Source organism: Myotis brandtii, unplaced genomic scaffold, assembly GCF_000412655.1.
Source record: "Myotis brandtii unplaced genomic scaffold, ASM41265v1 scaffold474, whole genome shotgun sequence".
NCBI classification, from domain to species: Eukaryota; Metazoa; Chordata; class Mammalia; order Chiroptera; family Vespertilionidae; genus Myotis; species Myotis brandtii.
In genome coordinates, this window is record NW_005368113.1 from 259,151 (window position 1) to 286,693 (window position 27,543).

At 46.3% G+C, this 27,543-nt stretch overlaps 1 protein-coding gene across 1 annotated transcript; it reads left to right on the forward strand.

Annotated features, from left to right (window-relative positions):
* The first annotated feature begins 1,942 nt into the window (after window positions 1–1,942).
* Window positions 1,943–27,543, forward strand: SIGLECL1 (SIGLEC family like 1). Its single transcript, XM_014547418.1, has 10 exons — window positions 1,943–1,954; window positions 3,536–3,665; window positions 4,861–5,130; window positions 5,250–5,355; window positions 6,449–6,594; window positions 19,143–19,496; window positions 20,190–20,438; window positions 20,783–21,064; window positions 21,218–21,320; window positions 27,321–27,543. Exons 1-10 carry the CDS (start codon window positions 1,943–1,945, stop codon window positions 27,541–27,543), a joined length of 1,875 nt encoding a protein of 624 aa, XP_014402904.1.

The following is a 27,543-nucleotide window of genomic DNA, read 5'->3' on the forward strand; positions in this document are numbered from 1 at the left end:
TTTTGGTGAATTCTGTGGGTAATTTTAGTGAATTATTGAACCTAAGCATAGCCTTGGAGGCTTTAAAGCTTGAAGTCAGTATCAGAAATGAGGGTGGTTGTAGAGACCCCCTGGAATCTGCAGCTGGGGTCTGAAGTGAAGGCATCTTGTTGGGCTGTTTCCTAACTTCGTAGTTGGCATCAGAAGTGAGAGTCTGGAGAACAGACCTGGCTCACTGAAACATGGTTTGGGAAGAGGAAGGATGTGAGGTCAGGGGATATTGAACCTTTGATTCCTGAATGGTCCCAAGGTCACCCACAGGTATGAGAATACAACTGTTCTGCAATCAGTAACAGGAGGTGAAAGTTACCAATAATTTCTATAAAATTATGGACCCAATCCCCAAGATGCATGAGGAAGTGCAGAATAACAGGAAAGGAGCTTAATACACAATCCCTTGGTTAATTTTATACATGATAACTAAAAGGAAAGGAAAGGAAAGGAAAGGAAAGGATTGGGGTGGATCCTGAAACTGGGCCAGTCCCAGGTTCTGTCCAATTTGAGCTACAGCTGCTGGCCTACTATAGGAAAATGTTACGTTGAAACAACAGATAGCAAAGGAAATTAGAGCAATTCACAAGAGAATGAAAAAAGATGAAGGGGTGTCAACAATAAAAATAACGTTTAAAAAAAAGAACTTCCTTACTAAGTTTTAAAAAGTCAACAGGAAGGAAATTTTTATAAATAGTTATTAAAAAATGAGATGAGTGAAGTGAACGTCGATGGAGTCAAAACAAAGGTCTCAGTGCAGCACTCTCAGAGTTTGGGTAGGCCAGCAGAAACGCCAGCATCAAGGCCCCTAGTCCAGTTGCGGGCATGTACCAAAGGCATGTACCAAAGGTTGCGGGCATATCCCCAGTAGGGGGTGTGCAAGAGGCAGCTGATCAATGTTTCTCTCTCATCGATGTTTCTAACTCTATCCCTCTCCCCTCCTCTCTGTAAAAAATCAATAAAATATATTTTAAAAAAATAAAAAGAAATGGGATGAATGAAGTGAACATTGATGGAGTCAAAACAACGGTCTCAATGCAGCACTCTCTGAGTTTGGGTAGGCCAGCAGAAACGCCAGCATCAAGGCCCCTAGTCCAGTCTGCGCTATTTGCCCTCATTTGGAGGGAATTTAAAAAGCCAAACTTAAGAAGTGATGTGACGATGTGAAGAAAAACACATTTTTCCCTCTCTAAAAATCAAATTGCATGAGGTGGTAGTCTCATATAATCTAAGCAAGATAAAGATTGATAAGAGGGCCTGGGTTCCTTGGCCCACCCCCTGCTGGGGCTCAAAGCTATATGCACATTAGTGGTAAAGTGGTCATGAGAAGAGATATTCCTGGGACTCCTTAAGGTGGGAGCCCCATGATTCTAAAATCTGTTGGTGAGTCCCAGTGGGAGTTATCATTAGATTGGGATGACATGGGAATGCAGGCATTGGTGGGATTAGGGTGAGAGATGGACCAGATATTATGTGAAGTGAATTTGAATGTAAATAGATACTGTGTCTAACTGGGACACATTTCCTGACCTAGCACTATAAAACAGGACATGGTAAATGAGAACCAATAAGATTTTCCAAGGCCAGCAGGTTGTAATTTGAAAAGTATAGGATATCTGACTGGAAAAAAAAATACATGTGAGAAGCTCAGTGTTTGGTTGGCTTATTTGGATGTTGGGAGACACATAGTCTATACCTGTTAATATTACTATCCTCTCTTTATAAAACTAGCAGAAAGAAATTTTGGAGTCCTTTCTTGTGGCAAAAGCCAGTGAGCACCACTCAGTGGCAACCACTGAGATTTTTGGCCAGAAAATTTCCATTTCAGAGACAACTAGGTGGCTATTGGGCTTTAATTGAAACTGCCCCTATGACTGAAAGACATAAAAGAATACTGAAACCTGAAATACCCATGACGTCTTGGGTAATGTTGAATAAATCCGCTAATAAGGAAGGCCATGCCCAGAGGAGTTCCATAACAAAATGAAAATGGTTTATAGAGGAACATTCTAGCAAGGGAGTGTGAGGAGGTAGTCATCATATTCAGGAGCAGATGGCCTCTTTGCTCTTAGGACCGACTCTGGAACCACCTGAGGGTCAGCCAGATCCTCTTGCCACTTGGGTAGTACCAATGAATAGCTCTCAACTGACTAAAAGCTGTGGCAATTCCAAGGTAAATGACTTCCTTTGAGTGGGAAATATTAGTGATGCTGTGCTGTAAATATTTAATAGCCAGATTTCCAAAGGACAGGGGAAGCCCTGAATGACAGTATTGCCCATTTCCACTGTGTAAATACTCGCCCCATAGTCCATTTCTAGCTACCAACCATGATGTAGAGTTAGGAAGAGATACATTATGTAGTATTCCCATCCTACAGATATAATACATCTACGCAACCTCAAGAACACTGAAAACAGTAAAATGTATTAGAAATCCATCCTACAGATATAATACATCTACCTCAAGAACACTGAAAACAGTAAAATGTATTAGAAAAATTAGAAGTAATTGGTTTTGAGTAATTATTACCTTTGTTCTTAATATAATTTGCTTAACCATAGGTTTATATAATTTACTTTTTTAATAATGAATGTGTTTACAGCCACCTATGAACATTCTTAAAAATTGAATAATCAACAGTGAAATTTTAAAAAGGCATGGGAAATGTTGGAAAAGGCACAGAGGGAGATGAGGCATGGGTGCAGCCAAATTGTAGAGAACCTTATTTGCATAGCAAGGAAGTTTGGAACTTTTCCTATCAGCAGTAGTAATTCCTGTCCATTTTTCTTCTTCCAGAGGTCTACTAAGTCTGGCCCCTCCTCTCCATCCCTCACAGCCCATGCACCATCTCCAGAGTGTCATTCATTCCATACCAGCACACCAGTCTCTTCTCTGACTACCTGGAAAGTCGCTTCCCCTACAGGCTGACTCTCACATGGGCCCCAGTGGGATATTTGGAACTTGCAGACCTGATCCTGTCCCTCCATAGTACACAAGCCTCCCATGGATCTCCATTAGCTTTTAGAGGGAACCCAAAGGATCTGGTAATAGAATCCCTCCAAGGGGGCTGGGACTGGGAGTAAAAGACTAGGGGAGAGAGAAGAAAGGAGACCTGGTTTCACAGAGGATTGGTGGGGGCTGTCCTGTCCCTAGATATTCTTGAGCATTTCCCATGTAATTCCTGCTTCTCGGGGTGGACTGGCCTTCAGGATGACTAAAGAGACAGAAACTCCTGGCTTGCTAAGAATACTTTCTGGCCCAGCCGGTATGGCTCAATGGTTGAGCATTGACCCAGGAACCAAGAGGTCAGGGCATATGCCTGGCTTGTGTGTTCAACCCCCAGTAGGGGACATGCAAGAGTCAGTGGATTGATGATGTTTTTCTCTCATTGGGGTTTCTATCTCTCTACCCTTCTCCCTTCCTCTTTCTCTAAAAATTAATAAAAATGTATATTTTTTTAAAAAGAATACTTTCTGCTCCCCGTATCCCCACATCTTCTTTCAGTTACTCATCTTCTCATCCCTTCTGGACTACACAGTTCTGAGGTCGGAGCTGGCTGCAGGAAAGGCCCTGGGCTTCTCCGGTCCCCGAGAGCCACCAATGCTGCAGCAGGTGGCGCCGCCCAAAGGTCTGGGTGAGTGGTGGAGAGAAGCGATGCTGGGGTGTTTGAGGAAGCTGAGGGCTCTGGGAGCACAAGGAAAGAGAACACGGGGGTGTAGGATATCAAATAACCAATCCGGATCAGACATCTGTGGGTCAGATTCTGGCGGGGCTGGTGGTGTCCGGGGCAAGTAGCAGATTGGGCCAGGGAGAGGAGTGGGAGGTGAGGGTGGTCTGCAGATAAGAGAGCACAAGGAGCTGTTTCGGATCTCACTGGCACTCGCTGGGAGCTCACAGGGAGTCAGGCATTCCACAAGCTCGCTTTCCCGGATGGAAAAAAGAAATAATCTAGAGAACAGCAGTGGAGGACAGGCTACACATCACCCATAACCAGGCCTGCAAATTCCGTGTTACCTCAAGTAACCAGAGATGAAAGACCAAGATCCAGGGTTATTGTTTAGGGGGAAATGACCCCTTTCCTCCAGTAACCTCAACCAACACCAATGAAAAAGTACACAAAAACACTAAGGACTGACAACTCACTAAGCCATGATATTCACCAGGTGGACAATATGTCCCACCCATTCTCTGTAGAGTGAGGCAGCGTCAGATGTTGTTACCCAAAAGGTGTCACAGCAGTCTTTGCCTTAGATGAATGCTCAAGCCATGTCCACTTGGGGTTGGGAAGAAGAAACTCTAGAAAGGCATCTGTTTACTGAATGGGTAATGCTTGACTGCACACTGAGCTAGGAATTCTGCTAACATGAGGGCGTTCATCCCTGCAGCAATGATAGTATGACACAGGTTCAGTGAGCATCCCTATTTTCCAGACTAGGCAAGAGCAAAGAGGGGGGAAGTGATTTGCCCCACAGCATCCAGGCAGTAAGTGATGAAGGGAGAAATTGATCACAGATGGAGCAGGGGAGGGGCAGAGCCCAAGGAGAGAGTGGAGATGGGAGGGAGAGAGGGGAAATAGGGGAAATGGGGGCTGAGACTAGGAAGTCTAGCCTAGGGGGACAGATAAGGGATTGTATGCAATGTAGATCCCCAGAAAATTCCAGGTTCAGGCCAGGTGAGGAGAGAGGTCTGTGAGGCTCAACTCCTCTGGGCCTCCAGAAAGTCTTTCAAAGTTCCTTGTGAATCACAAATAAGGAGAAGGCTGGATCCTAGAGAAAGTGAAGAAGGGAAGTGAGGATGCCTTGCCGATTCCTGGTCCTCCCTCCCCACAGAACCTGCGAAGCTGGTCTCTTCCTCTTGCTCTTTGCAGAAGATTCTGCAGTGCAGCTGCTCCTTCCATGGGGTTCCCGCACCCTCTGTACAGTGGTGGTTGGAAGGTGATATCCTTGGTATAGACAACCCCCAGGTGACTTCTACCATCCTTGCCCCCTGGAGCAACACCACCATCAGCCTGACCGAGATGCCAGACATGGGCACACCCCTTCTCTGTGAGGGGAAGAACGACTATGGAAACCATTCTATGAATATCATACTGATGTCAAGTGAGGATGAGGAAGAGCGGGATGGGGATGGGCACTGGGGCCAGGGGAGGAAGCAGAGCTTTGGCTTCAATTTGAAGGTCGAGGGAGAGAAGCCTTTCTCATATGTTGTCTACTTCCAGTAAAGAGTCCTTTGGCTACCCAGAATTTCATCAGCGGGCTCTTCCAGGGCCTTGTCTATGGAGTCATTGCAACTACTGTGCTCTTTCTCTGCCTCATCCCACTCATGTGAGTACTGGAGTTAAAACCCACCAGCCAGCCTCTCCCAGAGCCTGCTACTCAGCAGGCCTGGCTGTGGTGCTGGCACAGAGCGGGCAAAGACAGGAGCTCAGGGCCTGGCAAGGGAAAGAGGCATCACACATGGTCACCACAATCCAGGGCCACCAGGACTATTCGAAGTCACAAGCAGGCCCGAGCAACAGGGGCTTTCAGCAAATCTCAGAGGAGAAGGCAAAGGAGGGAGTGGCATCCCTGGAGAAGACAGCAGAGTCCCCAGGGTACTGTCTATAGTGGATCTGGGGGGCCAGAGCACTCGCTGTTCGGTGTAAAGTGGTCTATGCAGACCCTAGGACGTGTTTGAGGAATCCCCAGTGACATCATGCAATGTTAGTTGCATTGAGAGTGGCAGATAATGGCCAAAGGTAAAGGTGTAAAAGGCCCTCTGTGTCAGTTCAGAAAGATTCTTTAAATGGCTAAACCTGTTGGCTAGAAGCCTAGAGTGAGAAAAGTAGAGTTACCACAGGTCAGGCCAGAGTTTGGTTCAGGGGGCGTTGGGGTGGGGAGTAGTCTGGCCTGTCCAGATGTCTTGGGTTTAATCCTGAGTTGGGAGCCATGGAAGCAGGCTAAGCTGGGGAGAAAAGCATGAGCTTGGGGTGGAGCACAGACCAGAGAAGGAGAGTCAGGAGGCCTGGGGCCTAAGCCAGGCTGAGCCAGGGCAAGTGATGAGGAGCAGTCAGAGACATGGGACTTGGCTGTGACCGGATATCCCAGGTGAGAAAGAAGAGGAGCAGGGTGGCAGGGCCAACTGGTGAGCCATTTTCAAAGAATAGTCAGCTGGACTTAAAAAACCAGCAACAGTTCCTTACAGTTTGCAAAGCCCTTTCATAGCTGACCTCATCTGAGCTCCACAGGCTGATAGGCAAGGTGGCCCCCTTGTATGAAATATGAAACTAATTCCCAGAGAGTGGTGTGGCTCACCCTAGATAACACGACAAGATGGTAGTGTCATTGAGGCTCTAAACCAGAACTGCTAAGACCACAGACCACCTGGGGGGACTGGGGGGTGGAGAGCCAGAACTGATCCAGAGGGTCATTTCCTTAGAGTGAACCACATCAAAAAGACTCTGTCAAAGAAAATTGCCGTGATCAAGGCAGAAATGAGCCCTTCAGAATCCAACATGGCTCTGAATCCCGAGGAACCAGGAAAATCCACAATCATGCCGTCTTCTGGGAGCCAGCGTGTGGTGGGTACCCATTGTGTTTGGAATCTAGTCTACCATAGGAATTACCCTCCTCATCCTATCGCATGCCCGAATGTCCTTGACTGTCACCTCACAGATGATGAACCTAGGCTCAGGGTGGGGGGGGGGGGGGAGGACATCATGAGATAATAATTCCCTTCTATTTCACAAAGTTATTGGAACACTCAAATATATGAATGTTACAAAGATATTTTTAAACCATGACTGGAAGGCATTAATTAACTTAAGTGTGCCCGCGCGTGCGCGCGTGCGCGCACACACACACACACACACACTGTGACACTGTGTCCCCATTGAGAAGAGGGTTGAGAGAACCTCTAACAGCAGTTGTAGCATTAGAGTGAGGATCAAAGGGTTTGGTCTCTGAGTGGCAGTCTACATCAGCACAGTCTATAGATGTCACAGGCCCAAATCAGCCGAGGTGCTGGAGGACCCGACTAAACCTGGGTTACTTCATTTACCCTGCACCCCATATCCTCAGCGGGGTTTGGAGGAAACAGTGCTTGAGGTAGCTGAGCCTCACTGTTATTTACCATTGACTTGACGATTCTCTAGGACCAGAAGCCCTGCTCTCCTTATACCCTGCACTGGGAACTGGTGTTCTTTTGTATAAAGCATGCATCTGTAATACTCCACAATATTTCCTGCAGTATTTTCTAATATCCATGTGGCAATTCGGGGATCTCAGAAGTGGGTCCACCCCAAGCTGGTGGGGAAGGCACCCTCCCAGTAACAAGGCTGAGCTGGGGTTCTGGTTGCCCAGAGGAAGCGGGGGCTGAACCTACCTGCAGAAGCGGGCCAAACTTGCCAAGGGAGTCTGGGGAACAGTCTGGTGCGAATGCATGGGGAGGACCAGCAGGAGAAGACACAGTTTCAGGCTCCCACCAGGGAATTTCAAGAAAAGGTGAAGCCAATGCCTGCCCAAAGGGGGGACCAAATTCTGTCCTTTTAGGTTTGGCTACCTCATCTCTGAACCTGTTCCAACCTTTCTTTGCTCTCCAGGACACATTATCCTAAACTTCCAGGAAAAGGCAAGATAATTTGGGGCTGACAAACCCTGGGAAAACTACATTCACACCTGGACTGGCCAGTATCCCACGGAATTGTTAAAGCCCTGGAAACCAGGAGCCTATAGCAAATCTGGAGCCCCTGAGTCTCAGTTCACAAAGGCCTCTCAAGCCCCCCGCCCAGGCCTTCACACAGGTTCTCCATCGAATAGGGTTACTCTTGGACCTGATGATAGAAGCTGTGAAAGCAAACTACGAACTGTTGTTTTAGCCGGAAGAAAGAAGCCCTGTCCTGGAATGGTATCGAAGGAAAAATAAACACTGGACTATGAAATAGATCCACCAAAAAGTAGCTTTTGAGCCGCTACTGTGTGCCCAGGACTTGGAATATACATACAAGAGGACCAAACTTTGAAACCATCGTATATGGATTAAATCCCAACTTCAGTGCTTAGTGGTCATATGTCTCGGCTAAGACCACCCTTGAACTTTTAACTTTGAACTTCAGCATCCTCACCTGAGGTGTACCTGGATGGAGAGTCAGTGGAAAGTGGTGTCCAGAGATACAGGTGGAGAAAAGACACAAACATGGGCCATGAATGCCAACGTAAGGCAGTGGAACTTTATCTGGTAGGACTTTATTCTGACTCCCTTAGAATGTAAGTTCTATGAGAACAGGGATCTTGTCTTCTTTTTTTCTACACCTAGAACAGTGCCTAAAATAAACTCTCACTCACACCTGGACTGGCCAGTATCCCACGGAATTGTTAAAGCCCTGGAAACCAGGAGCCTATAGCAAATCTGGAGCCCCTGAGTCTCAGTTCACAAAGGCCTCTCAAGCCCCCCGCCCAGGCCTTCACACAGGTTCTCCATCGAATAGGGTTACTCTTGGACCTGATGATAGAAGCTGTGAAAGCAAACTACGAACTGTTGTTTTAGCCGGAAGAAAGAAGCCCTGTCCTGGAATGGTATCGAAGGAAAAATAAACACTGGACTATGAAATAGATCCACCAAAAAGTAGCTTTTGAGCCGCTACTGTGTGCCCAGGACTTGGGATATACATACAAGAGGACCAAACTTTGAAACCATAGTATATGGATTAAATCCCAACTTCAGTGCTTAGTGGTCATATGTCTCGGCTAAGACCACCCTTGAACTTTTAACTTTGAACTTCAGCATCCTCACCTGAGGTGTACCTGGATGGAGAGTCAGTGGAAAGTGGTGTCCAGAGATACAGGTGGAGAAAAGACACAAACATGGGCCATGAATGCCAACGTAAGGCAGTGGAACTTTATCTGGTAGGACTTTATTCTGACTCCCTTAGAATGTAAGTTCTATGAGAACAGGGATCTTGTCTTCTTTTTTTCTACACCTAGAACAGTGCCTAAAATAAACTCTCACAATAGTTTAATAGTTTGATAATTTGATAGTTTAATAATTGAATGGATGGATGAATTGTAAGCTGCTGGAAGATTTGAAGCAAAGAAGTGGGGTGACCAGATAAGGCTGGAGGCAAAGAACTTAATTAGGAGGTTGTTGCAGTATTTCTTGGCCAGGCTGAAAGGTAGGCATACAAGGAATGAGAGTGGGCTTCTGGCATTAGAATGGACCATGGCTGCAAAGTGTTCCCCTCAGAGTAGATGACAACCTTTCTGGCGCCAGAGGCCAGTGATTTGCATGTGTTGAAAAAAGGGTCATCTCTTCCCTGGGGCATTATTTGCGAGTCAATCCAGTGGTTCTTCACTCAGCACCAGTGAGATGGTCATCTTGTACTCAAGGTAGATTTTTATATATAAAGTCCCCACATGTATGGGCACCTTTCTTGCATGCAGTTCGAACATTCCACAGGTGAGGCAAACAAGCCAGACACTGACTTTGCCTCCGTGGAGCTCTTGGTGCAATCCCACAGGTACATAGACAATGAAGAAAGAAAGAAACATAAAATAACTTAAAATGATAAGTGCCAAGAAGAAGGACAGGGTATATGAACACGTATAAGAGACCAGAGGAGGAACCTAGTGTGGATTAGAAAGTCCAAGAAAGTGACAGTTCTGCTGAGACCTAAACTATTTGGAGCTAATCAGAGGGAAGAGCAGGTTCTGGGCTCTGAGATGGGAGAGGTTTGATGAGTTCAAGAACCCCAGATGGGCAGTGGAGTGAAGGGGTCTGTGCTGCTGGAGCTCAGACTGAGGGTGAGCTGCCGAGGAGAGAGACCTTTCAGGGCCTCGAGGTGAGTAGTTCAAGTTTTAGCCTCTCTCGGGGCGAGTTATTGCCTCAAGTTTTTGGTAATCCTGGAAAGAGAGCTCCTATTCATCAGGACTTCATCTGTGAGAATATTGTGTAACAGAAGTTTTAAGTTGAAGATAGGATCCTTTATTATAGGTCTGAAGTTTGCTTCTATCAAAGAAACAAGTCCTATATCAGGGAGGAGTGGACAAGGAGTGGGAGAGGGAGGGTGGTAGGTTTGAGGAAGGGGAGGAGAATGAGAAAAAGGATGGGAACTGGGTTGGAAATAGGTCAGGCCCGGATTGTCATGAAAATGGAGAGCTGGGTCATCTGTGTGTGTGTCGTTTTCTTCGGGTCGGGCCTTGGTCGCAGGACAGGAAACAAGGGGGTACCAAGGCGCCTTCTGATTGGCCATGAGGGCCGTGCACTTGGCATTTTGTTCCTTGATCAATGGCCGCCAATCTGCCCATCACCTGCTTCCCCACAAGTAATGGTTGGAGGAAAAATGTCCCCTAACCACTGATTGGCCTCGAGTCTTGAGCTCAAGGAGGAGTCTAGAAAGATGGTTCTCCTAAGGGCTGGGGAGGGGGAGGCCCAGCTAGAGTCCAGGGTTCCCAGTAGTGACCGTTGTTCCAGACTGGCTCAGCCACTGGAAACCCAGGAGGCCCCTCCCCATTCAGCGGCCCCTGCGCGCATCCTCAGGCCTGGATTGGCTCCTGATGGACTCGCGGCGCATGCTCATTGGTGCACATGCGGGTGGGGCGGCCTGGGGGCTTGGAGGACTGCTTCTTGGTGAGCGGGTATCCGCAGGTGACCTCTGGCTGGTGGGATGTTAGTGAAGCTTGGAGACACCAAAGAAGTCTAATGAGCTGGTTATAAGGCAACTAATCACTTAGCCTTCCTCCACCTCTGTCACTTCCCGGTAAGTCACTTAGTGGTGGTGCACACGGTTATTCCACGGGTCAGTCAGTTCATCGGGCTCACGGTGAGACGTTAAATCAGCCCAACAGTTCCTTGCTCTGGAGAGTAAGTTCCCCAGTCAGTGTTCTATAGCACTGACTATTAACTATAACTTATAGCTAAGAAGTCAGCCGGTCAGTCACTTGTCGTTCGGGAAAATGCAGTTTTCAAGGAAGTAGCCAGGTGGACACATGTTAAGGAGGGTCCAGGCTGGAACTCTTGGAACCTGAACCCCAGAGGAGGAGGTAAACTTGGAAAAGGACATTTGGAAAACGAAAGAAGTTGCCTGTGGAGTCAGCACATGGAGGTGCCAAGGCCTGGAGAAGGGAATGAGATGTGGAAGAGATATTAAAGACTGAAGGAATGATGCATATTGGGCAATAAAAACCTCTCGTGTTATAGATGAGGAAGCTGGGGAGAAACCAGAGAGGGGACCGCGCTCATGGTTACCTTGTGGTTGCCAGATGGCCGTTCCACCTCCCGCAGTTACATCCATATTCCAGGGAAGAAGCAGCAAGTGACAAGGAGAAAGTGTTGGTGCCAACACCAGAAAAGCAGAATTTCCCAAAGTCTCCAGCAGACAGACTCATATATTTGGTATTTGGTATAGACAAGTCTCAAAATATTTGCTTAATAATACGTCTAGCAGAGTCCAAGCATTTTTATTTTTACATCGTTCATGTGGAAAAAAGAGAAGAGTGCAATCCCACAGACAGGTACACAATTTAGGAAAACAATGCCATCAATCACAATGTTTTGTTACCAGAGCAAGAAATTATCAAGTAAGACAACTGGTCAGAATTCCATTTTATTTGAATATCATTTTCATAGGACATGGAACAATTTGTAATATCTTTGGAGTCTCATAAGACCACTTTGTTTAAATTGTTCTTTCAAGGGAGTGTTTGTATTAACAGAGAATGGAACAAGTCAATAACACTCATGAATATTCATTAAAGAGCTGTATATTGCAGAGGAGAACATAAATTATATTATTTTTTGTTGCTGTTGTTAATCCTCACCCGAGGATATTTTTTCATTGATTTTTAGAGAGAATGGAAGGGAAGGGGAGAGACAGAGAGAGAGAGACAGAGAGAGAAGTGTGGGGCAAAACCGTCCAATCGGTTGCCTCCTGTACACACCCTGACTGGAGATCGAATTCGAAACCTAGGTATCTGCTCTGACCAGGAATCAAAACTGCAACTTTTTGGTGTATGGGGCAATGCTCCAACAAATTGAGCCACACCAGCCAGGACAAAAAATATGTAGTGTTTTTTTTTAAAAAAAAACTAAGCTCTGGAATTTTATTAGTTAATAGTATATACAAAAAAAAATCCTAAAACAGATACTCAGATCTCAATTGTGATGGCAAAAAGAAAAATGGTGTAAAAGGCTGAATAGGCTTTTTTATGTATTTTTATTGATTTCAAAGAGGAAGGGAGTGGGAGAGAGATAGAAACATCAATGATGAGAGAGAATTATTTCATTGGCTGCCTCCCGCACGCCCCCTACTGGACAGTTACATCCATATTCCAGGGAAGAAGCAACAAGTGACAAGGAGAAAGTGTTGGTGCCAACATCAGAAAAGCAGAATTTCCCAAAGTCTCCAGCAGACAGACTCATATATTTGGTATTTGGTATAGACAAGTCTCAAAATATTTGCTTAATAATACGTCTAGCAGAGTCCAAGCATTTTTATTTTTACATCGTTCATGTGGAAAAAAGAGAAGAGTGCAATCCCACAGACAGGTACACAATTTAGGAAAACAATGCCATCAATCACAATGTTTTGTTACCAGAGCAAGAAATTATCAAGTAAGACAACTGGTCAGAATTCCATTTTATTTGAATATCATTTTCATAGGACATGGAACAATTTGTAATATCTTTGGAGTCTCATAAGACCACTTTGTTTAAATTGTTCTTTCAAGGGAGTGTTTGTATTAACAGAGAATGGAACAAGTCAATAACACTCATGAATATTCATTAAAGAGCTGTATATTGCAGAGGAGAACATAAATTATATTATTTTTTGTTGCTGTTGTTAATCCTCACCCGAGGATATTTTTTCATTGATTTTTAGAGAGAATGGAAGGGAAGGGGAGAGACAGAGAGAGAAGCATCAATCGGTTGCCTCCTGTACACACCCTGACTGGAGATCGAATTCGAAACCTAGGTATCTGCTCTGACCAGGAATCAAAACTGCAACTTTTTGGTGTATGGGGCAATGCTCCAACAAATTGAGCCACACCAGCCAGGACAAAAAATATGTAGTGTTTTTTTTTAAAAAAAAACTAAGCTCTGGAATTTTATTAGTTAATAGTATATACAAAAAAAAAATCCTAAAACAGATATTCAGATCTCAATTGTGATGGCAAAAAGAAAAAGGGTGTAAAAGGCTGAATAGTTTTTATGTATTTTTATTGATTTCAAAGAGGAAGGGAGTGGGAGAGAGATAGAAACATCAATGGATGAGAGAGAATTATTTCATTGGCTGCCTCCCGAACGCCCCCTACTGGGGATTGAGCCCACAACCCGGGCCCAGATGGCCGTTCCACCTCCCGCAGTTACATCCATATTCCAGGGAAGAAGCAGCAAGTGACAAGGAGAAAGTGTTGGTGCCAACACCAGAAAAGCAGAATTTCCCAAAGTCTCCAGCAGACAGACTCATATATTTGGTATTTGGTATAGACAAGTCTCAAAATATTTGCTTAATAATACGTCTAGCAGAGTCCAAGCATTTTTATTTTTACATCGTTCATGTGGAAAAAAGAGAAGAGTGCAATCCCACAGACAGGTACACAATTTAGGAAAACAATGCCATCAATCACAATGTTTTGTTACCAGAGCAAGAAATTATCAAGTAAGACAACTGGTCAGAATTCCATTTTATTTGAATATCATTTTCATAGGACATGGAACAATTTGTAATATCTTTGGAGTCTCATAAGACCACTTTGTTTAAATTGTTCTTTCAAGGGAGTGTTTGTATTAACAGAGAATGGAACAAGTCAATAACACTCATGAATATTCATTAAAGAGCTGTATATTGCAGAGGAGAACATAAATTATATTATTTTTTGTTGCTGTTGTTAATCCTCACCCGAGGATATTTTTTCATTGATTTTTAGAGAGAATGGAAGGGAAGGGGAGAGACAGAGAGAGAGAGACAGAGAGAGAAGTGTGGGGCAAAACCGTCCAATCGGTTGCCTCCTGTACACACCCTGACTGGAGATCGAATTCGAAACCTAGGTATCTGCTCTGACCAGGAATCAAAACTGCAACCTTTTGGTGTATGGGGCGATGCTCCAACAAATTGAGCCACACCAGCCAGGACAAAAAACATGTAGTTTTTTTTTTTTTTAGAAAAAACTAAGCTCTGGAATTTTATTAGTTAATAGTATATACAAAAAAAAAATCCTAAAACAGATATTCAGATCTCAATTGTGATGGCAAAAAGAAAAAGGGTGTAAAAGGCTGAATAGTTTTTATGTATTTTTATTGATTTCAAAGAGGAAGGGAGTGGGAGAGAGATAGAAACATCAATGGATGAGAGAGAATTATTTCATTGGCTGCCTCCCGAACGCCCCCTACTGGGGATTGAGCCCACAACCCGGGCATGTGCCCTTGACCAGAATTGAACCTGGGACCCTTCAGCCTGCAAGCCGAAGCTCTATCCACTGAGCCAAATCAGCTAGGGTTGAATAGGCTTTTATATCCTGATAATTTAATAGCATTTTTCTTGAATTTGACTCAGTAGCTGCATGGCCACCCCTAAATACAAAAAAAGGCAGGGAAAAAATACAGGTTTGTTTTTTAAAGAGCTAGGGACTTGATCACCTGAATAAATTTGGAATAATGAGGCACAGGAGGGTTGATATCATGTAGAAAACTCTTGGGGACAGCCTGAGACATTGCCGTAAAAAGGTATGGACAGATAGGGAGCTGAAGAGTCAGAGAAAGACGGCTTTCTGGTTGTGGATATCCTTGGACGCTAGTATGAGGAAGTCCCATTTGATCTAGGCTTGAATGGAGTGGTAGGATTTGAATGTAGGCAGAGGAGAGAGTTGCAGAAGGTTGCCACGACAAGAGGAATGGCCCAAATAAACATACAGAGGTAGGAATGTATGGCATATGTTTGGAATGGGTCCCTTTTTTAAAATACATATATATTATTTAAGAGGAAAAGGGAGAGGGACAGAGAAAGAGAGAAACATCAATGATGAGAGAGAATCATTGATTGGCTACATCCTGCACGCCCCCTTCTTCCCTGGAATACCGATGTTTTGCAACCCAGGCATGCGCCCTGAAATTAAGCCATGACCTCCTGGTTCATAGGTCCACGCTCAACTACTGAACCACACTGGACAGGCTGGAATGGGTACCTTTTTGCCTCTTTCACATGCAAATAATGGCATAGGTGTAGGGAGGGGGGTGGAGATAGAGCAAGTGTGGGGCAAAATCATGGAAAGCTTGAATGCAAAGCAAGGGAGTTTGGAATTTACCCCGTCAGCCATAGAAATGCCTTTGTGTGTGTGTGCAAATATCCTAAGTATATCCCACCTTCTTACCCCCGCAGCCACCGTGCCAGCTGAGGCCACGTCATCTTTGTCCTGAGCTCTTGTGTCCTTCTCAGTGCACACCCAGAGGAACCTTTATAATGCCCAAAGCTGCTCCCCGTGGTTCAAAACCTTGCTGTGATTTGCATTACGTCCCCACTGACTTGGGAGAGAGACCAAGCTCCTCAGCCTGGCATTTGAGGTCCTTTAAAGGAGGAAGGAGGCGAGTGAAGATGCTAGGAGAGAGAAGAAAGCAGACATGGTGTAGGGCAGTGGTTGGCAAACCGTGGCTCGTGAGCCACATGCGGCTCTTTGGCCCCTTGAGTGTGGCTCTTCCACAAAATACCACGTGCGGGCTCGCACATACAGTGCGATTGAAACTTCGTGGCCCATGCGCAGAAGTCGGTATTTTGTGGAAGAGCCACACTCAAGGGGCCAAAGAGCCGCATGTGGCTCACGAGCCACGGTTTGCCAACCACAGAGAGTCATGGGCACTCTCTTCCTGAAGCTCCTGGTGGTTGTTTAAATGAAGCTCCCCATTCACAAGATGAACAGCCCTTAAGGGTGATGGAAGAGACAATAGCCGCTACTAAGACATGAGTCTATTTCTACCCCACCCCATGTCTCTCACTGCTACACTCCTCCTCACCCATTCCCAATCCTTCCCTCCAGGACATATGGACCTGAGATCAGAGTTAGCAGCAGCATAGATGCTGGTCCTCTCGTGTCCCTGAGATCCCGCTGATGCTGATGGCACTACCGCTGTTATGGCTGGGTAAGTGGAAGGAGAGGCAGGGTGGGGGGTATCTCAGGAAGCCAAGAATGCTCTGGGCTGGAGCTGAGGGGTGATGGAAGATGAGAAAGGCTGAAGTTGGGAAAAGTGGTGAGGACCTAAAAGAATTAAGTACGTGATAAATAAGTAATAAAGAATTCCATGGCCCTGGCCGGTTTGGCTCAGTGGATAGAGTGTCAGCCTGTGGACTGAAGGGTCCCAGGTTTGATTCCGGTCAAGGGCATGTACCTTGGTTGTGGGCACATCCCAGTAGGGAGTGTGCAGGAGGCAGCTGATCGATGTTTCTCTCTCATCAATGTTTCTAACTATCCCTCTCCCTTCCTCTCTGTAAAAAAATCAATAAAATATATTTTATTTTAAAAAGAATCCCATGTGCACATTCTGTGATTGGCGTTGTGACCCACCACGTGTCTCATTTCATCTACCCAACCTCCCCCAGAGGAGTTATTATGCCCATTTGACAGATGAGGACATGGGCTTTGAGAGATTGAGCAACTTGCCCAAAGTCCCTGGAAATTTTGCTGGCGGAGCCCAACTCTTCTGACTCCTAGTTCCATTTTAATGCCAGGCCCCTGCCACTCTAGAACCAAGATGATAAGTGTACCCACATCTGCTCTCTCAACATTATCCTGTATGGTGAGCATTATCAGGTCAAATCTTAGAGAAGAGACACAGCACAGTGGCCCAGAACCAAGTGTGTCAAGACCCACAGATGTGATGTCAGAGTAGCAGACTTCATGTGTGAAGAGCTGGGGCCCGGGCCTGATGATGTTACCTCTTTCTCTATTACATGGGACTAGGTCCTTAATCTCTCTGAACCTCAGTTTCCCCATATGTCTATAAGTAATAAAACTATTATGAGAATGGCTTAAGCTGATTTCTATGAAGGCACTTGGAAATCTATACACACTTACTCAAAAACCAGAGTTCTAGCCCCAGCCAGTTTGGCTCAGTGGATAGAGCGTCAGCCTGTGGACTGAAGGGTCCTGGGTTTCATTCTGGTCAAGGACACGTACCTCGGTTGCAGCCTCTTCCCTGGCCCAGACCCTGGTCGGGGCTCACGCAGGAGGCAACCAATCCAAGTGTTTCTCTCACATTGATGTTTCTCTCTGTCTTTCTCTCTCCCACTCTCTCTAAAAATCAATGGAAAAATATCCTTGGGTGAGGATTAAAACAAAAAACAGAGCTTTACATTCCAGATATTCCTATGGCCGGGGAGCCTGTGAGTTGACCTACACCGTCAGAAGCTCCTGCATAGAAACCAAAGCCCGCTTTCTCTCCTGGAAAGAGACCAAGGTCACAAGTTACAGTTACTACCAATATCAAGAGCAACAAAACAAAAAACAGCAGATGACATTATGTTGGTGCAGTTTGGGAGTCCCCAAGACCACCCTCGGGTTCCATGATTCACAAGATGGACTCACAGAATTCAGCAGAATGGTTATATTCATGGTTACAGTTTATTAAAGCAAAAGAATAAGAGATTAAAGTCAGCAGAGGGAAGAGGCATATGGGGCAGGGTCTAGGAGAGAACAGGTATGAGCTTCCAGTTGTCTCCCCCAGTAGAGCTGTGTGGACAGTGCTTGCTTCTCCCAGCAACAATGGGTGGCAACACGCATGGTATTGCCAACCGGGGAAACTCACTGAGGCTTGGTGTCTAGGGTTTTTCTTGGGGGCGGGAGGGAGTCTTATAGGCATGGCTGACCACCCCCATGGCCAACCTTAGCCTCCAGCCCCTCCAGAAGTCAAGATGATACCGTGTGCCCCCAGGTCCCCACCATCAATCACATTGTTAGCATATACTGTCTGACTGTGGCCCAAGGTCTCCGGTAAACCAAGACACACTCATCAGCCAGGATATTCCAAGGGCTTGGAGGTCACCTCCCAGGATCTGGGCAATGGCCAAACCTTTCTAGGACAAGGTCAATCCTTTAATGCGCCATTGGGACACTGGGACACACTAGGTGAGTCTGTTTTCAACTTGTATCTCTCCCCCAACACGTACCTCGGTTGCAGCCTCTTCCCTGGCCCAGACCCTGGTCGGGGCTCACGCAGGAGGCAACCAATCGAAGTGTTTCTCTCACATTGATGTTTCTCTCTGTCTTTCTCTCTCCCACTCTCTCTAAAAATCAATGGAAAAATATCCTTGGGTGAGGATTAAAACAAAAAATAGAGCTTTACATTCCAGATATTCCTATGGCCGGGGAGCCTGTGAGTTGACCTACACCGTCAGAAGCTCCTGCATAGAAACCAAAGCCCGCTTTCTCTCCTGGAAAGAGACCAAGGTCACAAGTTACAGTTACTACCAATATCAAGAGCAACAAAACAAAAAACAGCAGATGACATTATGTTGGTGCAGTTTGGGAGTCCCCAAGACCACCCTCGGGTTCCATGATTCACAAGATGGACTCACAGAATTCAGCAGAATGGTTATATTCATGGTTACAGTTTATTAAAGCAAAAGAATAAGAGATTAAAGTCAGCAGAGGGAAGAGGCATATGGGGCAGGGTCTAGGAGAGAACAGGTATGAGCTTCCAGTTGTCTCCCCCAGTAGAGCTGTGTGGACAGTGCTTGCTTCTCCCAGCAACAATGGGTGGCAACACGCATGGTATTGCCAACCGGGGAAACTCACTGAGGCTTGGTGTCTAGGGTTTTTCTTGGGGGCGGGAGGGAGTCTTATAGGCATGGCTGACCACCCCCATGGCCAACCTTAGCCTCCAGCCCCTCCAGAAGTCAAGATGATACCGTGTGCCCCCAGGCCCCCACCATCAATCGCATTGTTAGCATATACTGTCTGACTGTGGCCCAAGGCCTCAGGTAAACCAAGAGACACTCATCAGCCAGGATATTCCAAGGGCTTGGAAATCACCTCCCAGGATCTGGGCAATGGCCAAACCATTCTAGGATACGGTCAATCCTTTAATGCGCCATTGGGACACTGGGACACACTAGGTGAGTCTGTTTTCAACTTGTATCTCTCCCCCACAGGGTTACTTTCTCCTGCTTTGATGGGAGCCACGAAGATACCAGTGAAAGAGAACCTGTGCACCACAGTCCCCTGCAGATTAGCATTTCCCAAAGAACCTCTGGGCAGTTCCGTGATCATGGGCTACTGGCTCAACAAAAACATCAGCGCCCCTGTAGCCACCAATAAGTCCAATGTTATCATAGATGACCACAGCAACGGGAGATTCCACATCCTTTGGAATCTTGAAGAACGAGACTGTACCCTGCTGATCCGCAATGCCCTCAAAAGGGACAACGCGACATACTTGTCCCCTGCAGATCTTCATGAACAAAAGGCTGCTTTCCTGCGGGAGAACATCACACTCTTCCTGTCAGGTGACGTTCAGTCTCATGCAATGGGTGGTTTGGAAAGGAGGAACTCCAGAAGGGGTTCTAGTAATTGTGCAGCGTCTACCTCACCAGGCACTGGGCTTAAAAAAAAAAAAAAACAACTTAGTGATTTAATTTTTACAACAATAAGACAAAGAGACAGGTACAGTTGAAATCTTTATTTTTTTTCTGAATCAAAATGGCAAAGAGAGAGAAAGTGACTTACCCAGCAGCAGCAAGCTGGAGGCACAAATGATCAAGCTTGGAAGGGGCAGAGCCTACAGGGAGAATTGGATTGGGAAGGAGGGAGGCAGAGTATGAGCTGGCCTAGGAAGTCCGGGCTGGGGGACGGACAAGGGATCATAGGAGATCTAGATCCTTAGGAAATTCACTGGGTTCAGGCTCAAGTTCAGGCTCGAGACCTTCAGCAAGTCTCTTCAGTTTGCTCACCTAGACAGTGGGGGATGCTCCTTTCATGCAGAGAAAACAAATATGCTTATGCAAAGCTATCCAGGTCCCATGAGGTTGGAGGAATGGGGGAGGGGCATTAAATGAGCTAATGGGTGGGAAAGCACTTTGTAACCTGAAAACGCTAGGCATCAGTGACGTGTCTGTGAGGGTCCCTTGTCCCCAAGGTTTGGGTACAACACATCTCTGTCCCTCAAGACCTGACTCAAAAACCAGAGCTCTACATTCCAGATATTCCTATGGCCAGAGCGTCTGTGACCTTGACCTGCACCATCAGAAGCTCCTGCATAGAAGCCAAAGCCCGTTTCCTCTCCTGGAAAGAACCTGCCATGTCCTTCAACCCCAAAGGCTCCAGAAACTCCTCCGTCTCTTCTTCCATGCTGCACTTCACACCAAAGCCTAAGGACCATGGCGCCGCACTGCAATGTTACTTGAACTTCCCTCTATCTAACTCGACAGCTGTCAAGTTCCCAATGATCAGTGAGTGCTGGTGGGCAAGGGAAGATCCAGAGTCTGAGAGAAATGATAACCCCAAGAGGAAACCCCCGAGGCCTCATGGGAAGGGAAGGGACCTCTGGGGAGCAGTCACATCTTCCCCTGGCCTCTGGGGCTGAAAGGTCAGAGGTAAGAGCTGAGCCCAAGTCTGAGAAAGATGAGGAGAGAGGCTGGAAGGAGAACTGCTCTGAATTCCAGCCCCTCTGAGCTTCCAGACAGTCTTGCCGCAGCTCCTTTTGAATCATAAATGAGGAGAAGGCTGGGTCCTGGAGGCAGTGGAAAAGGGAAATCAGGGTGCCTCGGTGACTCCTGGCCCTCCCTCCCCACAGTACCCGCCACGCTGTCCCGTTACGTGTGTTCCTTGAAGAAGAAGCCGCAGTGCAACTGCTCTTTCTATGGTATCCCCACACCCGTCGTGCAGTGGCTTATGGGAGGTGTTCCTGTGAGACTGAAAAACATGAGTGGCGCCTTCCAGGTGGCGACCACCATAGCTGCCCCCTGGGCCAACAGCACCATCGAGTTCATTGGGAAGCCAGAAACAGTCATGAGCCTTCACTGCGAGGGGAAGAACAAATATGGAATCCAAGAGGCCAGCATCTTCCTGGTACCAGGTCAGTACACAGGGGTCTAGTGACTGGGCTAGAATGACAAGACCTAGGGGACTGGGATGAGGATGGGCACGGGGACAAAAGGAGGAAGAGCATCTCAGACTTCACAGCCTCAGGAGAAAAAACAACAACACGCTTGCTTCCCTCTGATTCCAGATGAAAGATCAGATTCCATATTGTTTGTGAAAGGGCTGATCCAGGGCATCGTGTATGGAGTCATTATTCCAGCACTATTCTACTTCTTCCTTGTCCTTCTTGTGTGAGTATCAAGTTAAAGCTTATCAGCGTGCCTTTCCCAAAACCTAATACACTTATTTATTTACTCATTTGTTTTATATGTTTTTATTGATTTTTTTAGAGAGAAAGGAAGGGAGAGAGAGATACAAATATTGGCCAGCTGCCTCCTACACGTCCCCTACTGGGGGTCAAGCCTACAACCTGGGTATGTGCCCTCATCCAGAATCTAATCGGTGACCTCTTGGTGCATGGATGATGCTCAACCAATTCAGCCACACTGACAGGGACTTATTTTTGTACTTTAAGTACTTCCTTATAATTCCTCCAATTTATTCTATTGTGTCTACCCTCTTGCTACGGACTTCTATTATTAAATTCAGTCATTCTTCTTTTCCAATAATTGCCTTTAAGGCCATAAATTTTCCTCTGAGAATAACTTTAGCTTCATCTCACAAATTTTAATATAAAATATTTTATTACCACTTAGTTAAAACATTTTAATTTCCATTATAAGTTTTTGATCCAACGGTATTTTTAGATACATCAACAATTTCTAATAACCCTTATTTCTTTATTTCTAGCTTAAATCTAGTCAGTTCAGAGACTATATACAATGCATGATTTCAGTTTTTTGTTTTCTTTGTCTGGCACAATTTTTGTTTAGTTTTTATAAATATTTCATATCAGTTTGGAAATAATCTACACTTGTTGAATTCAGTATTTTAAATCGAGTTAATTAATCATGCTTTAAATATGCTTTAAATCAAGTTAATTAATCATGTTGTTTCAATCTTCTTGAGCTGTATTGTGACTTCTGCTTGGTGAGCCTCTCTACACTTAGTCTCCCATTTCTGTTCCCTTCTCTTACCTGGCCGATGTTTATTCATCATTTAGTACTCAGCTCATAGCTCTTCCATCATGAGCTCTAGGAAACCTTCCCTGGCACCTGGGTTGGGTACCTTTTAATGTCTCCCATAGCCATCTGAGCTTTGGAGTCTTCACACTAATAATGCTTTCACCCTGATATGACTAAGTATGGATATCTTTATATGTTCATTTGTTTGCTGTTATTTATATTTTGGGGCATCTTTAATTTGTGTTTTTTTGGTGTCTTTTATAAATTTTGAAAAATTCTCAATCTTTGGTTCTTTATATATTGCCTCTGCCCTTCCCCTTCCCTATGGGGTTCTCATACGATACTTGTCAAACTTTCTTTCAATCTTTTTTTTTATCTTACCCTGTAGTTTTGTATTTTCCAGGGACATATACAAGTAAACAAGTACTCGGTTAGAAGGTCTATTCAAGGAAGATACTAAGGGAACCCTATCCCTTCAACATTTCCATCCTTAAGTGGGGACAGAGCATCAGTACTTCCCAGAAATGCTTCAACTTATTCCTGGTCAGCCCCCTCCAACCTAGCACTCTGTCAGTATTATAAATCTGTTTCTTTTTTCCACAGCTCTCTTATCTCCTCCCCTCTCACTCTCAACAGTAAGTTTTACCTATACTTCACAGGAAAAAAGCAACTCCCAACATCTACAAAGTTGTTGCCATTCGTCCTGATGATTCACTCCTGGTCTTTCTCAGAGAAAGAGGCATTCCTCTCCTTGTCTGAAGTCAGCCCCACCTCCTCTGCTTGGGAATCCATCTCCCCCACACTTGATTAATCATCCCTTCTCTCTCCTAGATTTTCAATCATTCTTTTTTTACTGGCTCTTTCTCTGAAGGATAATATAAACATGCCCAAATCTTTCCCACCTGAGCCCCACAAACTCCCTCTATATACCATCAAATGTTCTGTTTTGTTTTGCTTGTTTGTTTAAATATTTTTTTTATTGATTTCAGAGAAGAAGGGATACAAACTCCCTCTATATACCATCAAATGTTTTGTTTTGTTTAAATATTTTTTTAAATATATTTGCTTGTTTGTTTAAATATTTTTTTATTGATTTCAGGGAAGACGGGAGAAGGAGAGAGAGGTAGAAACATCAATGATGAAAGAGAATCTTTGATTGGCTGCCTCCTACACGCCCCACACTGGGGATTGAGCCTGCGAACCAGGCATATGCCCTGCATCATAGGTCAGTCAACGCTCAACCACTGAGCCACGCCAGCTGGGCCAAATATTTTGTTTTGAAAGAATAGCTTGCCCCTATTTCCGGATCCTCATTACCATTACACTCTTCAATCCACTGCCATCTGCTCTCCAGCACCATGCCACGAAAGTGGCACTGTCTAAAGCAGCGGTTCTCAACCTGTGGGTCGCGACTCCTTTGGTGGTCGAACGACCCTTTCACAGGGGTCGCCTAAGACCATCCTGCATATCAGATATTTACATTATGATTCATCACAGTAGCAACATTACAGTGATGAAGTAGCAACGAAAATAATTTTATGGTTGGGTCACAACATGAGGAACTGTATTTAAAGGGCCAGAAGGTTGAGAACCACTGGTCTAAAGCAATCAGTTATCCTTATTCTCAAAATCCAATAGCAGACGTTCTGCGTCCCTCTTGTTCATCTTTAGCTGGCATTTATGATTTGGGCGGGTGGGGTGATGCCCTCCTACCCAGTGTCTTCCTTTCACAGCAACAGGCTTTGGCAGAGCCGTCTGCTGAAGGTGATGTGGTCAGAGCAGGGGTAAGGAGTAGGGAACTTAAGCAGAGTGGTGATGGTGTTAGGCGTGGTTGCAGTAGCCACTGAGGGGAATACATGGGGTCTGTACAATGACAAGGAAGACCGTTAGTGAGCAGCAGTGGAGATCCAATGGTGACTGGAGCCTATTCATTGTCTATGGAACCACCTGTCATTACCGGGGGACGTTTCCTCCCAGGCACAGTTAATGGAAGATAAAGAAGAGATGGTGGCATTGATCCAGGTTGGGATCCCTGTAGGCAGAGTGCTATCAAAGGCTGGTTATATGGGTGGCAAGGGAGGCAAGGAGTAGGGGTAGGGAAGGAGTGAAACCAAGATAGATGCTGGAGCATGTGATGTCTTGGGAATGAAGCTTCCACCCATGAGATCAAAGAGCAGGAACACCGGATTGGAAGGAAAGCACAAGAAAACTTGAGGGACTGGAACTACGCAGATCATGAGATATTGGGACTGAAAGTTTCAGAGGTGGAAATGTTTTGGGGGGTGATGGCTCCTTGGCAGTTGAGGGAGACAAGTCGCATTAGACAGGACGGTTCCCATTGTGAGCAGTAAGAGCAGAACTCTTGCCCGGCTGGCGTGGCTCAGTGGTTGAGCGTCGACCTATGAACCAGGAGGTCAGAGTTCAATTCCTGGTCAGGGTACACACCCAGGTTGTAGGCTCAAGCCCCAGTAGGGGGTGTGCAGGAAGCAGCCGATCAATGAATCTCTCTTATCATTGATGTTTCTATCTCTCTCTCCCTCTCCCTTCCTCTCTGAAATCAATAAAAATATGTTTTTAAAAAAAAAGAGCAGAACTCTACAAGTTCAAGGGAAAAGAGAACAGTTCTGGCTATCGTTTGCTATGTCACTACCCCCAGAACTAGTGACTTTAAACAATGATCATTTTAGTGTTTCTCATAATTTCATGGGTCAGGAGTTTGGGTAGGGTCCAGCTGGATGATTCGTCTGCTTCCCTTGGCATCCACTGACGTCACCTGGTGTAGTATTCAGCTAGCAGCTGGGCTGCGCAGGAGGGTCCAGAAGGCCTACACTCACATCCCTGGCATTTTGATGGGGGACAGCCAGAAGGCTGGGCACAGCTGAACCCCTGTCCCTTTCCCTGTTGCCTAGGGCCTCTTATCTCTTCCAAGACTGAAGTTGCCAGTTGTCTTTACGGTGAGGCCTGGAATTGACCGAGTATCACTTCAGCTATATTCTGACAGTCATAGGCTAGCCAAGGTTCAAGGGGAGAGGAAGCAGACCCTAGCTCTCCATGGGAGGAGCACTAAAAATCTGCAGCCATCTTTTAATCTGCCGCAGGAATGTAGGGACCACATGTTAAGTGTCAGACTTGTTTTCTCATAGCCCTGGAGGCTGGAAGTCCAAGATTTAAGTGTCAGCAGGGTTGGTTTCTCCTAAGGCCTCTCCCCTCGGCTTGTAAATGGCGGACCTCTGGCTGCCTCTTCGCATGGTTATTCCTCTGTGCACACATGCCCCTGCTGTCTCTCCCTCTTCTTATAAAGACTCCTGTCATATTGGATTAGGACTCCAGTTAATCACCATCTCCAAGCACAGTTGATTGACCCTTGAACAACAGGTTTGAACTATGTGGGTCCACTTATACGCAGATTTCGATTGACCAACACAGTTCAAACCCCCATTGTTCAAGAGTCAACTGTACTACAGTCATATGGAGTAGGGCCCATTCATAAGATCTCATTTAAAGGCCCTACCCCCAAATAGTAACATCCGGAGGTACTGGGAGTTGGACCTTCCACATATGGATTTGAGGGCAGGGACACAATTCAGCCCACAACAGGAAGTATCTGTGCTTCAGGCCTGACTGGATCCAGGCACGCAAATGACGTCCTCAAGAGCCTGTCCCCATCTCTGGAGATTCTCTCCACCTAGTGGGCAGGATGGCCCACAGCAGCCCCAAGTGCACATCCTCCTAGCTTAGCAACCAGCCGAGAGAGAACCTGTCTTTCTCTTGGTGATAGATCAATCCCAGAAGTGATGCTGGTTGTCCCTGCGAGTCACAGGCCCATCCTGGACCAATAGCCATGCTCACATGGGCAAGGTACTTTGATGAGCCTATCCAAAGTCTGCTTACCCTGCCGTGTTCGTTCCCATGGAAACCACAAGGAAAGCTCCTAGCCACAGTTCCTCCTTACTCCTTACACCTCCTGACTGACCCTAGTGCCTCCCCTGTGACCTTGTGTGGCATGGCATGACCACTCTTCTGGGAATTGTAACTCTCTTTTCTTTTCATTTTTTTAAAATATATTTTCATTGATTTCAGAGAGGAAGGGAGATGGAGAGAGAGATGAAAACACCAATGATGAGAGAGAATCATTGATCAGCTGCCTCCTGCATGCCCCCTGCTGGGGATCAAGCCCACAATCCGGGCATATGCCCTTGACCGGAATCAAACCCAGCACCCTTCAGGCCAACGCTCTATCCACTGAGCCAAACAGTCTAGGGCTGTAACTCTCTTTTCAATGGCAGTTGTCTCCTGATCTATTGGCCTCACCATAGCCAAATACAAATAAACTCCAAGGTACTTTTTTAAATAGCTCTGGAAGAACCAGCCTGGGCAAAAGCAGGGCAGGCCTGCAGTTGCCAGGGTAATTGATGGCACGCCCACACAGCAGAACACTGCACAGCTGTACAGACGGAGGAAGCACTCCGTGCACTGACATGCGCAAATATCCCAGAAATACTGAGAGAAAGAATAAAGATGCCCACAAAGACTTGTCCAGGAAAAGAAGCCCACTATACTCAAATCAAGACAATAAAAGGCTGTCCGGCCAGCATAGGTCAGTGGTTGAGCGTCCACTATGAACCAGGAGGTCATGGTTCGATTCCCGGTCAGGGCACACACTTGGGTTGCGGGTTTCGATCCCCAGTGGGGGGCGTGCAGGAGGCAGCCGACTGATGATGCTCTCTCATCATTGATGTTTCCATCTCTCTCCCTCTCCCTTCCTCTCTACAGTCAATAAGAATATGTCTATTTTAAGAAGACATTAGGAGGCTGGGAGGGAAGCAGAGGGAAGATGGAGTCATGAAGGGCCACCAGGTGGGAGGGCTGAGACTTTGTCCTGGGGGCTCTTGGAGCTCTGAGAAGACTGAGCAAGGGAGGGGCGGGGCCAGCTCTGGGGCAGGAGGCCCGGGAAGAGGCTGGGAGGAGGGTCCAGGCCAAAAGGTGGGTGTTTGTACCCCCATCTGATGGAGGGAGGGGAGGGCTGGTCACAGAACCCAAAAATGGAGGAAAACTCAGTCTTCTGACCTCCACCCAGGGCTCTGTCTGGTAAGGGGAAGCGGGGGGGGGGGGGGGGGGGGGAAGGGTGGTTGGTCACAGCATTAACCACAAGGTTCGTTGCCTTAGAATCAGGATTCTTAAGTGGTGGGTGAAGCGTCAGATCCCCAAGGAGGAAGAGGCCCTGATCCTCAAGAAGCCAGAGCTGCTGGAGGAGCCAGAAAGGTCCAAGGAGACTAAAGACGCAACCTCCCCGAGCTGGGCCAGAGAGAAGTCCCTGGAGCGGCTGGAGCCCAGGCCGTCCACCAGCCAGGCGGCTGCACTGCTGCGGCCCTCGGCGGGCACTCTTTAG

Coding starts and splice junctions, on each gene's coding strand:
- SIGLECL1 (XM_014547418.1), top strand. Junction 6,595..19,142: donor TGGGAGCCAGCGTGTGGTGG/GTACCCATTGTG, acceptor TCTCCCCCACAG/GGTTACTTTCTCCTGCTTTG. Junction 21,321..27,320: donor TTCTTCCTTGTCCTTCTTGT/GTGAGTATCAAG, acceptor TCGTTGCCTTAG/AATCAGGATTCTTAAGTGGT.